The sequence below is a fragment of the Geospiza fortis genome, unplaced genomic scaffold, assembly GCF_000277835.1.
Source record: "Geospiza fortis unplaced genomic scaffold, GeoFor_1.0 scaffold429, whole genome shotgun sequence".
Lineage (NCBI taxonomy): Eukaryota > Metazoa > Chordata > Aves > Passeriformes > Thraupidae > Geospiza > Geospiza fortis.
Genome location: NW_005054411.1, coordinates 439701 through 454543, shown reverse-complemented (window position 1 = coordinate 454543; position 14843 = coordinate 439701). Strand labels below are relative to the sequence as shown.

The 14843-nt window shown below is 37.4% G+C and overlaps 1 protein-coding gene across 22 annotated transcripts in view; it reads left to right on the top strand.

Moving 5' to 3' along the window:
• Positions 1 to 14843, top strand: part of NRCAM (neuronal cell adhesion molecule) — a 101954-nt gene that overhangs the window by 41407 nt on the left and 45704 nt on the right. For 15 of the 22 annotated variants that reach the window (XM_031061366.1, XM_031061365.1, XM_031061380.1 and 12 more), the window contains 6 exons: positions 349 to 471; positions 847 to 1017; positions 1458 to 1514; positions 3500 to 3611; positions 5520 to 5704; positions 7145 to 7276. In XM_031061366.1, the coding sequence (XP_030917226.1) occupies positions 349 to 471; positions 847 to 1017; positions 1458 to 1514; positions 3500 to 3611; positions 5520 to 5704; positions 7145 to 7276 (780 nt within the window). The remainder of the gene's footprint in view (positions 1 to 348; positions 472 to 846; positions 1018 to 1457; positions 1515 to 3499; positions 3612 to 5519; positions 5705 to 7144; positions 7277 to 14843) is intronic. The other 7 variants (XM_031061374.1, XM_031061373.1, XM_005426333.3 and 4 more) reach the window with 1 other exon arrangement.

The window sequence follows — 14843 nt, the reverse complement described above, 5'->3', positions numbered from 1 at the left end:
GCTCCTTTTCTATTTTAGCTCATCACCTTTTTTTTTCAGTATAGTTAAAAATTTGCAAGATACTGCTATAAAACCTTTAGTGAGTAGACAAAATAATTTGAATCGGTTGATCATACTTTCAATAATGTACTTTTCAAAAGTACATTATTGAAAGTACATTGATGAACTTTTCTTCCAAGAAAACATAAAAAAGGACAAAAATAAAACCTTTAGCAAACATGAAAGGACTTAACATTCTGATGGATGTAGTTCTTTCATTTCTCTGGAGTACTTTGTGCATTTTCCCTTTAAATTTTTGAGTTTTTTCCAATTCAAAGTTTGTGTGTGTGTCCAAATCCCTTTCTGCAGGATCGCCTTTGTGGACGAAAGAAAAGCTAGAACCAAATCATGTTCGCGAAGGTGATTCCCTGGTGCTGCACTGCAGACCTCCTGTTGGCTTGCCACCACCTATCATATTTTGGATGGATAATGGTGAGTTTGTTTTTTATGCAGTTGACTTCTTGCAGTTTTTCTACATAGTAGATCATAGCTTACCAAAACCACAGATCGTGAAGTTTCCCTCTAAGTTAAAATTCAGTGAATTTCCATTTCTGTAGAACAGAGGAAACAAGCAGACATACAGCCCAAAAGCACGAAGCCAAAAGCAGCTGGAGATCTTAATGTAAGTTGTAGATTAACCCACTGGGGATGAATGGGTAGACAAGGGATCTCATCAGGAAGCTTAGAAATGTCTGTACATGTACTAAGGCACAAACAAGTGTAATTGAATGAATGTGGAGTCTGCAGATCATAATAATAGAGTGTGTCAATTATATTTAACATAAATGTGTGCTTTCTTTCCCTCAGCTTTCCAAAGGCTGCCTCAAAGTGAAAGAGTTTCCCAAGGTCTAAATGGAGATCTTTATTTTTCTAATGTACAACCAGAAGACACCCGGGAGGACTATATCTGCTACGCAAGATTTAATCACACGCAAACTATACAGCAGAAGCAACCCATATCTGTAAAAGTCTTTTCAAGTAGGTATTGCATCACCAAATTACATACTCACACAGTATTTATGCAGAGTTCTCAAGTTACATGCTAAAGTTAAGCAGTGTTATGCTAGAGAATTTTTTCATTTCACTTTTGAATAAGAAATTACATTGCTGTATGAACTTGAAAAGTAATCTCCAGTTTTCTTGATAGATAATTGATTTTAAAAGCTATAATTTTTCACTTTATAAGGCTTTGTATTTTGAAAGAATGTTTAAGATTTGCTATATACAGTGTAAAAAATAGCAGTTTTCAAATGTTTTTCCAGTGCAAGAATATGAAGTTATTATGATTATTGTAACTATTGAAGCAAATTAATCAATCACTTGATTAACTCACCGTGGCCATGTCATCACCTTTTGATTCCCAGAACTTTTATTTATCCCTTTTTTATGCTTTCTTCATGATATTCTGTTTATTTCAGTGGATTCATTGAATGACACTATAGCTGCTAATTTGAGTGACACTGATATTTATGGTGGTGAGTTACACTGGTCCCCACTGATACTCCTTGTTTTACAGTAGCATTTAGTTAACTAACTTCACCTCCATGGCTACTTAATCTTTTGCTCCTTTTTCAGTTTCTAATAAAGGTATCAATTAGTGCTGGTGATAATACATACTTTGCAAAGGGACTGCACAGTGTGATCCTTTCAAATATTTAATTTTTCAATACTCTTGTAACCTATGACTTATAGAAAATATAAACACTTATAATAAAAGAATGCTTTCACGCTGGTGCAGATTTTAAAAACTACTTCTATACTGTGTTGATTTTTTAAAATATTTTTCTTCCAATTTACCTAGCAGTTTGATTATGTTCATTATCACTAGGACTATTCAATGTCATGTGCTGCATAATAAATAACAACAATTAAGCACCTAACAGATCCACTTCACATTTAATAACTTACTGAATGTACCAATAAATTCATAGTGGTAGGATAAGTTTTGTTTGTTTGGTGTTTAAGCTGGTCTTTCCATTAATCTATGTTGAATGGTCTTTTGTATGTTCTGAATTAAATCCTCCTGAACAGATGTATGTGTGTTTAGCAAGGCTGACTGTGGAGCACCACTGATTCTAGATTCTCCACTTGATATTGGGTGACATAGAAAGTACTTGATATTTTTTCTATTTTTTTGTCTTTTTCTTTGTGAAATGGGGCTTTGTGCATATTAAACCATAACTTACATTAATCTAAAATAAAACCTGGGCACAGAATATATTACTTGCCTACATAAAAATTACATGTTATTCAGGAGGGACAGACAAGAAATAAGTACCTGAACACAAACCAATGTATTAGCTACAATTAGTGAGGAAAACACTGTTGGGTTGGCTCCCAGCTCAGAACCACCATGGGTAATTGTTCTGAGCGCTGACAGCCTGGCCAAGTGAGTCTGCAGCCCCTGGGTAGGTGAGTTGTTGCTGTGACTGTCAGCTGCGTTCTTGACTCTGGACTGCTCTGTTCTCCCACAACTTTGAGTTGATTGTGTACATGTTATTAAGGAATTCACAACACATGCTGGATTAAAATAAAATGTTGTATTTATGCTAATGTATCAGTAAATCCTGTACCCTAACAAACTTCGAGTTTATTATGTTTCTAATCCCATTTTTAAAAAACAAAATTATTTACTGTAATGGTTTGGACTCTTACAGCACTTCAGAGCCACTTAATTCTATATATTAATATTGCTACAAGAGAACATTAGCTACTCACAGAAAACACTCTATAATTACAGAAAACTCTTATTCTGAATTCCATGAAGGCATAATAGGAAATACCATATTCTTCAAAAGCCAACAGAGTATAATATCAGAAATGAATCTTCTATTTATAGCTGCCTGTTTACTGTGCTTATTGATACAGGTTAATCAAGGCTCTATATTGCAAGACTGGGGAACAGCTTAAATAGAAGTTAAATATATAGTAAGAGGAAAATACCAGGATTAATTTCTGAAACAATGCCTCACATGGTCTAGAAAATGTTAAAACATATTCCAAAGCAGACTGTACCTTTCACTCCCTTGGTTTATATTTCTGATTAAAAATAACTTTGCTTTGTTATTATTTTGATGGAAGCCCAGGAATTTTCAGTAACACTCATTCTTGCATTGTGCCTCACAACAGTGGCCTTACTCTCCATTATAGTTCTATTGAACGAAACAGCAGCTACTTAGGATTAAGACTGCACAGTTGCCTATGTAAAAGCTTTGTATCAATTGTTCCTGTCTTTTAATAATAACATTTTTCTTCTATGTGTTCAAAATTGTGGCATTTAACAGATATGTCTGTCAAAAAACTAATGTGTTCAGCTTTGTAGTTGCACTGCACAATGATTTTTAATCAAATGGCCAATGTGGAGCAAAATCTCTGTTCAAAATGTGAAAATGAATGTATGCACTTGGTTGATATCAGAATAAAATTTAGAAATTAATTGTTTTACTACTTCTTGTTCCAGCAAAGCCAGTTACAGAAAGGCAGCCAGTTCTTCTAACACCAACAGGTAGCACAAGTACCAAAGTGGAGCTCAGAGGAAATGTGCTTTTGTTGGAGTGCATCGCAGCAGGATTGTGAGTTACTTTTGAGACTTTTTTTTCTAAATAGAAGGAAATATTTCAGACATACTTAAAAACATGACCACTGTATAAGCGTATGTGTTTCAAAGAAGCAGAAGTGTAAAATGGAAAGAGCTTTTTTAAGGAACTCCATCATTTACTTGGGCATCAGCAGACTTTGAAACTGGCTATGAATGTGTATGGCCTCTGCCTTCTCCTATCCCCAAACCCTATGCACAGGGTGTGGGTTTTGCCAGTATTTTTAAAGGACACAGGCAAGAAATGCTATAGACTAATCTCAGGCACGTATCCACAGATTTGCAGTCAGGAATAAAGCTTCTGTTGTTTTCCTAAGTTTGCAGTCATTAGGTTCTCAAATTATACAAAAATAGATAATAATTTGCTGTCCTAATCCAAGAAAACTGCTTATATGTGTTAATAATTACTTAGTAGTGCTAGGTGGGAATTGTTAGAACAAATCTTCAGGTCCTTACATCTAATTTCTCATTGTAATTGAACTTAATTGGTATTTGTTTCTTCAATGCAATGCAAGTTTGCTTCTGCTGGTTATTGTGCAAAAAGAAAATTACTAAGAGCAATTTAACTTCATGAGTTAGGTTGACCTTTAAATCAGTTTCATTCTCAGGAAGAAATATGAGAATAGATTGGTTATGGAATAGAAGCAGAAAACCTTTAGTACCTATTTCAAGAACTGTAAATATGTTTGCAGTGCACAGAGGCAGAGTGCTCTCAGGTAGCCATGTGGAATGCCAAGAATTGCAAATCATGCACCACAGCACCACACACACGGGTTCACTTGCATGAGATCCACAGGGCGTGCTCAGCACAGCTTGATCTGAGCTCAGTGCAGTATTTCTCTCTCAGCTGTGCCCTGCTCAGGTGCCTGCCCCAGCAGCACCAGCAAAACCACCCCTGTGAGTAGAATTAGCACCAGCCCAGGTAATCTTCATCTGCAATATAGTTATATGCCTTTTGACAACCCTACAATAGAAGTATTAGGTGATCCAAATTCCAGTAAAATGGCTGGATAAAACCAGTGAAAAAAATAGACTGTAGTATACTATATGGCTTTGTGTCTTTGGCTGTCATGTAATTAAAAAAGCAAATAATCGGTGAGTGAATACTTGTCTACAAAGGGCCAGATGCAGATTTTATTTGAAACAACTATTCCTAATCACTGACACCATAATTAAAAGTCATCTTTGCTAGGTGTCTGTGGTATAAAATGTGTGATATTAGACCGCTAAGGGAACATTTGCTTAGAGCCATTGCTATTTGAGAGAGCACATTCTATTCAGTAAGTAACAAATTGCAATTTCTTGTAATTTTCAAAGTATATTTCCACGTGCTTGAACAATTTTCAACTTCTGTGGACAACATGGGGCATGGCCAAGATTTAGACTCAGTGCAGTGACAAGAAGTTGTACTTGGCTCAACAGTGACAATTTTTCTTGATTTTGCACAAGAAATGTTTCTGTCTCCTTATAGCTCTTTTGTGAAGTGTATGATGTTCATGAAGCATTAGGATATTGTTCACACAAAGGACAATTATAAACTTGTCACTTTATGGAAGCTACCTTTACAAGCACCATAAGCATCAATTTGATAGTAGAATCTTGTCTTCATTTATTAACCATCAGGTTTTTAGGTCAATCAGCAGACAAATGTATTCTGTAATTATTAATCCTCTGAACAGATGGCCATTGACAATGTTAGTGAGACTTGTCATTTCTAGAAACAAATGCTGGCATATTTTTCATATTTGTTGGATGTGGCCCAGAATCTGAATAGAGGCTTTTAAAATAATTATTTATAAAACATATATTAAAAATATTAATATACTGAACTCTTACCTCCCTTTTCTTCAGTCCTTAAATTTGATCTGTGCTTTTACTTCTCCAGACCCACACCGGTAATCCGCTGGATCAAGGAGGGTGGGGAACTGCCAGCCAACAGAACATTTTTTGAAAACTTTAAGAAAACTCTGAAGATTATAGATGTTTCAGAAGCTGATTCTGGGAATTACAAATGTATAGCGAGAAATGCATTAGGTTCGGTTCATCATGTGATTTCAGTAACTGTGAAAGGTAATACTAAAATTATCCTTAATGGAGTGTTGTCAAGGGTCCAGAATGTAGGATGGAAGCAGGCTGTCTAGGATGAAGTATAGCTAAGAGGATGAATGATAATGGTTAAAAATCACCCTGAGGAAACATTCAACTGTCTTGAATTCTAACACCAGAAGAGCTTTACTATCTTTAATATCTTTCTCATCTTTTAATGTTACTTTGTAAAGCATCAGGCTAAACTGGTATTTTACTGTAACAGTAGTAGGATAATGCCTTAGTTTGCATTCATTTTAGATCCTTTGATTATCTGTCATTAGAGTGCTTTTTTCTCTTGCTACTCTATCTTCCTCCTTATCTCTCTTCATCATTTCATCCTCATGTTCTCCATTTTTCTTCATTCATGTAGCCCAGATTATTTCTTTCCTCTATTTTACTATTGTCTTACAGTCTTATGTTTTTCTTCCTTTTTCTCTTTTACTGTTATTTCTGTTCCTATCTTCTTCGTGTTTTTTACCCGAGATGATGCCTTATAGTTCTAAAAACATTTGCAACATGTTTGTCTAAATAGGAATTGTAAGTATGCTGTGAATACCATGAAACAAAAAACTGTAATGACAGTTAATTAGTCATTGAAATAATCAGCTGTATTGCTTACTTTGCATACTAAGTAGTCACTTATTTTGTTGTAGATCAGCATCTTTTTATGATCACATTTAACTTCCTTTCTAAGAACAGAAGTTTAATTTTCTGTTTGCATCTGTCCATCAATCCAAAATCTGAAAATTAATTGCAAGATGTGATAATATATGCTGTTTGTGGTTATTTATTGTATAAAAGGATGGAGAAATATGTGAATATCTTCTAGTAAGGTCAGTGTTTCACCCATTTTGATCTCTGTTTTTATCTGTCTCAGGTAAACATCTGGCCCCACTGCAATCAGCCATTGAATTGAGTGAGACCAAGGATTTTGCCATTTTAAAATTTCACTCTTGATATGAAATCCTTTTTTGTTATCAAACCTAAATTAATTCCTAGCAGCCTAACTACTAAGAGCATGGATATCTCTGAAATTAATCAGAAGACCACTGCAGTGTCTGCAAATGCCATACACAGATAAATTTTGCTCTCTTTAGGAAAGGCAAATTAGATTCAAAGCAGGCAACCCTAAATAAAACAAAGCTCCTCTTGTTATTTTTCTCAGAATTTTAATGCAGTGGGTGACCAGGGGGTCAGTTTGGCCAATGTATGTTCTATCACTTAATTGAGTATCACACACACACACATATATTTATATTTATATACACACATATATATGTACATATACTGTAACAGTATAGCTGTAAGTCTATATCTACACATAGCTTGTTTGAATTATCTTCTGATTACTATGCCTGAGCCTTATGGTTTTCTGTACATAATTTTGGAAAATAATTGCTGTCTTTCTTTTCTTAAACCCAGCTGCTCCATACTGGATAACAGCACCCAGAAATTTGGTTTTGTCTCCTGGAGAAGATGGAACATTGATCTGCAGAGCTAATGGCAACCCAAAGCCTAGTATAAGCTGGTTAGCAAATGGTGTTCCCATAGCAAGTAAGATTCTTAATTACCTTACAGGAGCATGAGTAAGAAAATATGAGGAGTCTCAGGGTGGTTTTTGTCAAAAGGAGCTTGTATTTATGTAGTTTTTTCCTGACAGGTAATGCTAAATCATAAAAGATGTGATAAAATACTGTCGTTCGTAAAAGCTGAGCAACAAAATGTGCCTTTGAGAGAACTGAAATGTGTAATCATGCTCCTGGTTCTTCTGTGTGGCATTCTGCTGGTAGTATCTTTGTGGCTATTGGATGGTGCCTCTCACAGGGCCATTGCTGGGAGGTCATTGTTACCCCGTGTTTCTGTGGCAGTCATGTCTGCTAGGTCTCTCCTTTGCTGCCTCACTGCAACTCTAATATTGCCTAGGAATCCTAAATGTGACATAAAAAGTGAACTTCCCACATGTGTGGATATACAGAGCACTTGTAGGATTTGCAGTACACTGCAGGATTTGCAGCTTAGTGTGTGTGAGCCTTCCAGGCTTCAGCTCTAAGAAGCTGCAGCAGCAAAACTGTCTGAATGTGTCAGCAGCTACCTGGCAAACAGATTATGCCAAGTTGGTGTCAAAGAAAAGGAACCCCTGAGGCAGTGGAACAGTTGCTTCTGTGTGCATGGGTAAGAAAAGCAGCCCTGAACTGGTGATTGAGCCACTTAATTGCTGCAGTGTTAGGACTGGCAATGCTGTATGACAGACACAAGGTAGCTGCTATATGTGGTACAACATGCCTTGGAAAGAACTTGCTGGAGGACACTGCAGTGTGTTGTCAGCTGGGTTTGCACTGAGTATATCCTGTACTCTAAAGTCACACTTGGTTCTTCTACCTTTATCCTTCCCCTTTCTCAAAACAATAATAAAAAGCCAGACAGTCTCACCTGTTGGCTCATGAGAGATAATGTACTCTAAAATACTGGTCTGTTTAAAGTATGGCTGTCGTCGGTTGGACACAAGGTTTTCGGGGTGAAGGAAGAGACGAGATGGGCTCTATGATCAGAAGGCTTGATTTATTAAGTTATGATATAAACATCTATTATACTATACTAAAAAGAAAAAGAAAAGGAGAGTTTCTAGAAGCTGCTAACTACTTAAGAATAGAAAGTAAAGAATGATCAACAAACTTTGCTCTCTCGGACTGTGTCCGAGAGAGCTCAGTTCTGGATTGGCTATTATTTCTAAACACTCAATTTGGGCCAATCCAGAACTGACTTGTTGCATTCCACAGAAGCAGATAACCTATTGTTTATGTCTGGTTGCTGAACTTCTCAGCTTCCGCAGGAAAATCCTAAGAGAGAATTTTTCATAAAAGAAATGTCTGTGACATATGGCAGTGTCCCTTCTGTCACTTTCAGAAGTTTAGGAGTTGTTTAAGTCTGTCGAGGAAATATAATTCAGCCAGTTTGGGACATGGAGAAGGATTGTCTAGGGTCAGAATCTAGGTAATAGCAAGAAGTAAACAAGAACCCTCATTAGATTTCTTTGAAGTATTCGGTATACAAAAGAGAGTAACCTTATTTGTAGGGGAAAAAATGCAAAATAAGGGTATATATTGAAAAAAATAGAATTTTTTAGCAAATAACCCATTTAAGGAATCCTAATTAAATGGAAGGTGAGATCTACAGCCTGAGACTTAAATTGAGAAGTTTCCATTGGTAAATAAGGTATGTAAACTGACATTAATCACCTCATCAAACAATGGCAAGACAGGAAAAAATGAAAATATCAGTGTAATTTTGTATAGTATATATTTAAAAGGAAATATATCATAATGCATTTGTTATCATCAAAGTTTGGTATCTGTCCTTCACTTTCCATTCTGGGTTTTTGGTGGTCTCATCTTCCTTTGTTGTTTTCTGTATACTCACCATTCACTTTTTGTTTATTTCTTTGGAGGGATTTTTATCCTGCAGTTCTTGTAGTTTAACTATTATTTCAGGCCTCCTGACTAGTAAAATCTTTTTCATCTGGCTATGAGAGTCAGCTTTGCCTTGCTCTTCTTCCTTATCAAAGCTGTAGGATGTTCAAACAACCAACAAGTACATTTTCCAGAAAAGCAGTGGTGTGTTCTGCTTTCTTTCACAGTAACAGTAAAACATTAAGAAACAGAGTTTCCAGAAGCAGCTGCAGGATGCCATGAAATTTCCTAAATACAAGGAAGTACATATTGGACTGGCCTTGAGGAACTGGTAGACAAAGTCTTGTTGAGGATATTCAGTAAAAATTAAAAGACTTTAATTAAATTACCCACTCAAACTCAGTAGGGGAAAAAAAAGAACACAGGAAATAAGTAAAGCTCAGCCTTATATTAAAGGTCACTTTCACTGCTGAGAAAAGCTAAGTCTTATCCACATTAAATATTTAAGTGCAAGCTCATTGGATGCTCTAGTACACTGCATCTGTCAGGGCATCTATGAGAGGCATCATGATCACAGAAAGTGCAGTTCTTAAGATTCTTGTGATTTTTTATTATTCTGAGTTATCAAAAGCTGTTCTGGAAATTACCAAGTACAGTGTGCCTTTTTGTTCACTTGTTACTAAATTATAGAATTGAGCCCCTCATCTTCCAACTGAATGATTAGGAAATCACTGTAAAAGGGAACTAAAGCAGCTGTTTCTGCTTCAGGGCAGTGCTGAGAGAGCTACACCCATGGCAGGATTTCAAAGAAAAAGAGCTACATTTGAATTTCAAAGCCCTGCTGTCATCATATATCCCACAATGTGCCTCTTGTGGCCTGGTAATCTGTTTGCAATACTTTAATTTTCTGTTGGAAAGCACAACTGGGAGATACTTAATTCTTCTGGTTTTGTTTTTCCATAATAGAGTCAGACAAGGAAGGAGGAATGTTGAAGAAAGAACTATTCGTCCATATCTCAGTCAAAGGCTGAGGTTTAAATATCTATAGGGAAAAGGCAAAAAGAGAAAAATGTAGTGTGTGTTAGCAATGATAAAATAAAATTGCAATGGTGTGAATTTTATTCAATATTCCAAAAATCTGAGTGAAAAAATATTTTCTAAGTCAGATTCTAGGTTTCCCTGAAATATTTGAATTAGTTTTCTTCAACAGTCATGCTGAAAACCAGCATTTCTAAAAAAAAAACCCCTTCTTTAGATGTGTTGGAATGATAAGGACCTAACCTAACCTCCTAATGTTTACTCACAGGAGTATGTTGAACTTATGTGCCCAGTCCTGCTAAGGTCAATTAGAATTACTTTGGCAAGTAGCAATTGAAAGTTCAGGCCACGACTCTATGTTGCCTTGTGCTTCAATTAACACTCAAGATCTGCATTATTTATATCACTGCATAAGCCATTGTGTCTCACTGCTTAGATATTCAGCATGGTTTTACAAAAGGGAAACCATGCATGAAGTGTCTCAACTTTTAAGAAAGTAACAATCCAAAACTTTCTTACTTAAGAAAGTAACAATTGGGAAGGGGAAACGCTTTCATAATTGGACTTCAGAAAGGCATTGCAAATACTGTACAAAAGACTGTTTTTTTGGTCCAGTGGTTTATAGTTCATGGTGAGCTATTAAATATTAGATACGGACACTTAGATTTATACAAAGTAGTGCAAAGATGCTGTTTATCTTTTTCAACACATTCTTCTCTTATATTACAGTCCACATTGAATCTCTAGGTTTGAGTTAGTCTCCATTAGTACTCACACTGAATTTAAGGGAGAAACATTAGCCCGTAGATTTCTTTCATGAAAGGCCTTGATAATCCCTGGCTGAGAGATTCATCATCCATCGTTTTCTCTGAGAGTACACACCAGAAGCTGTTCACTCCAGCCATGGGAGGGTGGGGAGGAATTTGCTGACCCTAATGCCCCCAGTGTTTCAGTCTTGGAGAGAAGACTGCATGGGAAGATGTTTATCCACTGCTTCTGCTGTTGTTGTGTTGGAACTTTGCATCTGGCCTAGGAACTTCAGCAGATGAAAAACCTTTGATTATCAGTTTTTTTTCAGTTCTCCACAAAATAGTCAAGGGTGGTTATAGTTAGTGCAGGTAATGCTGTGCCTTTGGAGACAACAGAGCTGTCAGAATCAGAAATTCTGCAAGAAAAGGATTTCAGTGATCACAGGAAAATAATATGCTGAGGAGCAAGCGAGATTGGTAAGAAAAGGAGAATTATGTTCTTTACCATTTCAGTTATCCGTGTTTTTTTAATCCAGATTTTTTCCCTTCCAGTTTTAAGCGTAGCAGTATGTTTTAACTACTTCTGTTCAGAGAGCACATGTCATTCTGTCTTTTTTTTCAAGGAAAAAGAGTAATAATGGTGCCATTGTGGTTATTTGAGCATACTAGCAAAAGTAATTGCTTAGATTGTCAAAAGTTTATGAAACAGATGGAAGTATGCAATTAAATGAACAGAAGTTATTCACAGTGCTGATCTCTAACTACAACAAGAGGCATCTGATGGAGGCCCTGCCTTCTCTGTTTAGGAATATGCTGAACATGACTAGAGTCAAGAAGCTGTATCATTGTACAATGTGATGAAAAAATCAAGTGAAACGAGGTCTTTGTTCAGAAAGGACCAAAACACATTCATAAGCTGAGATTCCATGTTATTGGGAGCAAATGTTGGCTGTTAGATCGCACGTGTTCACCTGTCTTGTTACAGCAGCAGAACTCCTACAGCAAATCCTTATAATTCATTATCCTGTTTGTACAAGCTCATTTTAAGTATTATGTAGGTTTCTGCTATTTTGCCTATCAGTGCCAAATTCAGATTTGTCTAATGTGTTAAAAGCGTTTTCTCCTTCTCATGCTGCTATCATGTAATGTGACCAGAATATTCATGCATACAAACAAGCAGTGTTTGAGTGGCCCTGCCATTACTCCTTTTCCCCAGAAAAAGATTTAATTTTTTTTTTAAGTGGTAGACTGGAATATGGAATGGGCTGAAGTACTGCATGCTATTTTTCCTCAGGTTTTACTAGCAAGACTGACCTTCAGGAATCCCAGGTCCCAAAAACCTGGGGAAAAGACTAGAATGAGATGTACCCTTGCTGGAAAAGGATTAGGTCAGGAGCAAACTGAACATACCTAAGTGCATGGCCCCTAGTGGGATGCATCCACAACTGCTGACTGAGCTGGCATGTGTCATTGCAAGAACAGTCTTGATAATCTTTGCTTGATCATGGTAACTGGGAGAAGTGCCTAAAGATGGAGAGAAAGTAAATGCTATTCCTATCTTCAACAAGCCAGAAGGAGAAACCAGGGAACTATCACCTTTATCCCTGTGAAGGTGATGGAGCAGCTAATTCTGCAAACCATTTCAAGGCACATTAAAGACAAGAAAACTTTCAGGAGTAGTTTTCATGGCTTCACCAAGGGGTGACCAGCTTCATGTATTTCTATGATGAAATGGCTGGCCAGATAGATGAGGGTGAGAGTAGTGGATAATGTATGCCTGCCCTGCAGTGAGGCCTTCGACCCTGTCTCCCATTAGATCCTCATGGACAAGCTGTTGATGTGGGGCTGGATAAACAGCAGACAGGTGGATAGAAAAATGGCTGAATGGCCAGACCCAGAGAGGGTGATCAGTGGAACGAAGTCCTGCGCCTGAGGAGAAACAGCCTTAGTGCCAGTACATGCTGGGGGCCATCCAGATGGATAGTGCCTTAGCAGAACAGGACTTGAGCATCCTGGTGGATGCCAAGTTGACCATGAGCCAGCAATGTCGGAGGCTAGCATTATCCTGGGCTACCTGAGACAAAAGTGTAGCCAGCAGGTAGAGGAAAGTGATCCTTCCCCCATCTGGACACAGTTCTGGATAATTGGATCCAAGTGGCCCTGCTTGAGCAGGAGGTTGGACCAGATGACCTCCAAAAGTCCCTTCCAAGCTCAATGTTTCTGTGTCTGTAAGTGCAGCAGTGCATGCTTCAGACCATTAAAGAAGCTGTATTCAACAGACAGTTAAATAGATGTCTGTCTTAACAGGGAGCTTTTGAATCAGTGCCCTTCAGCATCCAATTGGCTTGACCAATTAACAGAAAGCACCAGCTAACCTGACACTTCTGCCTTCTTTTCTCATGGGACCCCAGCTTGAAGCCCTTTTCAGAGAACAGGCACCTCCTTTCCTTCAGATAGGTGAAAGGGAATATCTCCTGTTTTCCTTCAGTACAGCAGTGGGAAGGGAAGATGCTACCCCTCTTTTTCTATAGTAATTTAGTGGTTAGATCATTCTTTTCAATGCAGTTCCTTCAGCCATAGAAGATTGAATTAATGGCTTCCATCTCTTAGGAGGGGCCCTGCCATCACGCTGTAAGGAATTACGTGTTGGAGTGTGTGTGAGGGGGGTAGTCTGTGCACCCATTAATGACCCACCTGGGTGCAGAAAGTGCTGCAGGCATCAGAGGGCATGAGTGGAGGGAAGCCCAGAGCCCAGGGCTGGAAGCAGCCATGCTTGGAGTGGCTGTGGGCAGTTCTCCTTCCTCGTGGGAGAGCAGTTGTGCCTGTCTTCTGTTGAACTGTGATTTGTATGCAGAAACAGACTGCTTCCCGCAGCTGACTGGCCTGCCTGCTGGGCTGCTCACCTGCTCCGGCTATTTTCAGCCCATGAATCTTTTAATGCAAATGGCATTTACGTAGAAAAAGGAGGCAATGTGAAACATGGAACACAATAGGAAGTAAAGCAAAAGAGAGAAAAATATGTGCCAGCAACTCAGAAGTCCAGAGAATAAGCATTTAAAATCTCAGTAGCGCCTTTTTCTTCCTTCCCTCTGAATTTTGAATTTGTGTTGTTGATTTGAACTGAGACTGATGGAAGATGAGAAAAAACGGAAATGGAAATCTGTTCTTGAGGCAGCTGTTTGGAAATTGATGTATTTACAAATAGGCCATGAAAAATGGCCTTAGATTTCATCCAAGCTGGAAATACCCTTAAGCAGAAGCACAGAACTGTGGTCCCTTCATCTGGTTTCTTTTGTAGAGAAGTCAGTAATACATACTTTAAGAAAATGCAGGAGAAATGTCTCAAATTTCTTCGCAGATGAGAACTAAGGTAGTGTCTGAATCAAAAGGTTCCTGTCACAGAAAATTGATGTTAATTTACTTGATTGATTTTTTTTTATGAATTCAAATAAGAATTTCCTTGTATGAGAATATGTTCCACAAATATACTTTTTTCAACCTTCAGTAAGGGTGTCAATTTTGATGATGCAGTCAAACTATGATGCATTTATTTCCATATAAATACATCTATTTTTCATATTAGTAGAGTGGTAATTTTACCATTAATTTTCATTGTTAATAATACTTGTGCTTTTTAATACAATAATAATACATCTGGTCTTATTTAGTATGTTCATAAAATATTAAACCATAGATTGCACATTTTTATGCAGTGTGGTGTTATAAGCTAAGTTTTTTCTTCATTATACTTTTTTAATGCCATTCAGTTGTATCAGAACTGACAGCTCTTACTCTTCTTCAGTATTTTCTTAGAATTTTATTTTCAGTTATTTCTTGGGTGCTTCTGTGGTGCAGAAGCTGTTTGACAGCTCAGGCCGCTCCAGAACAGTTGAGGAAATGGCATTGTATAATTCTTACATAAGGGAA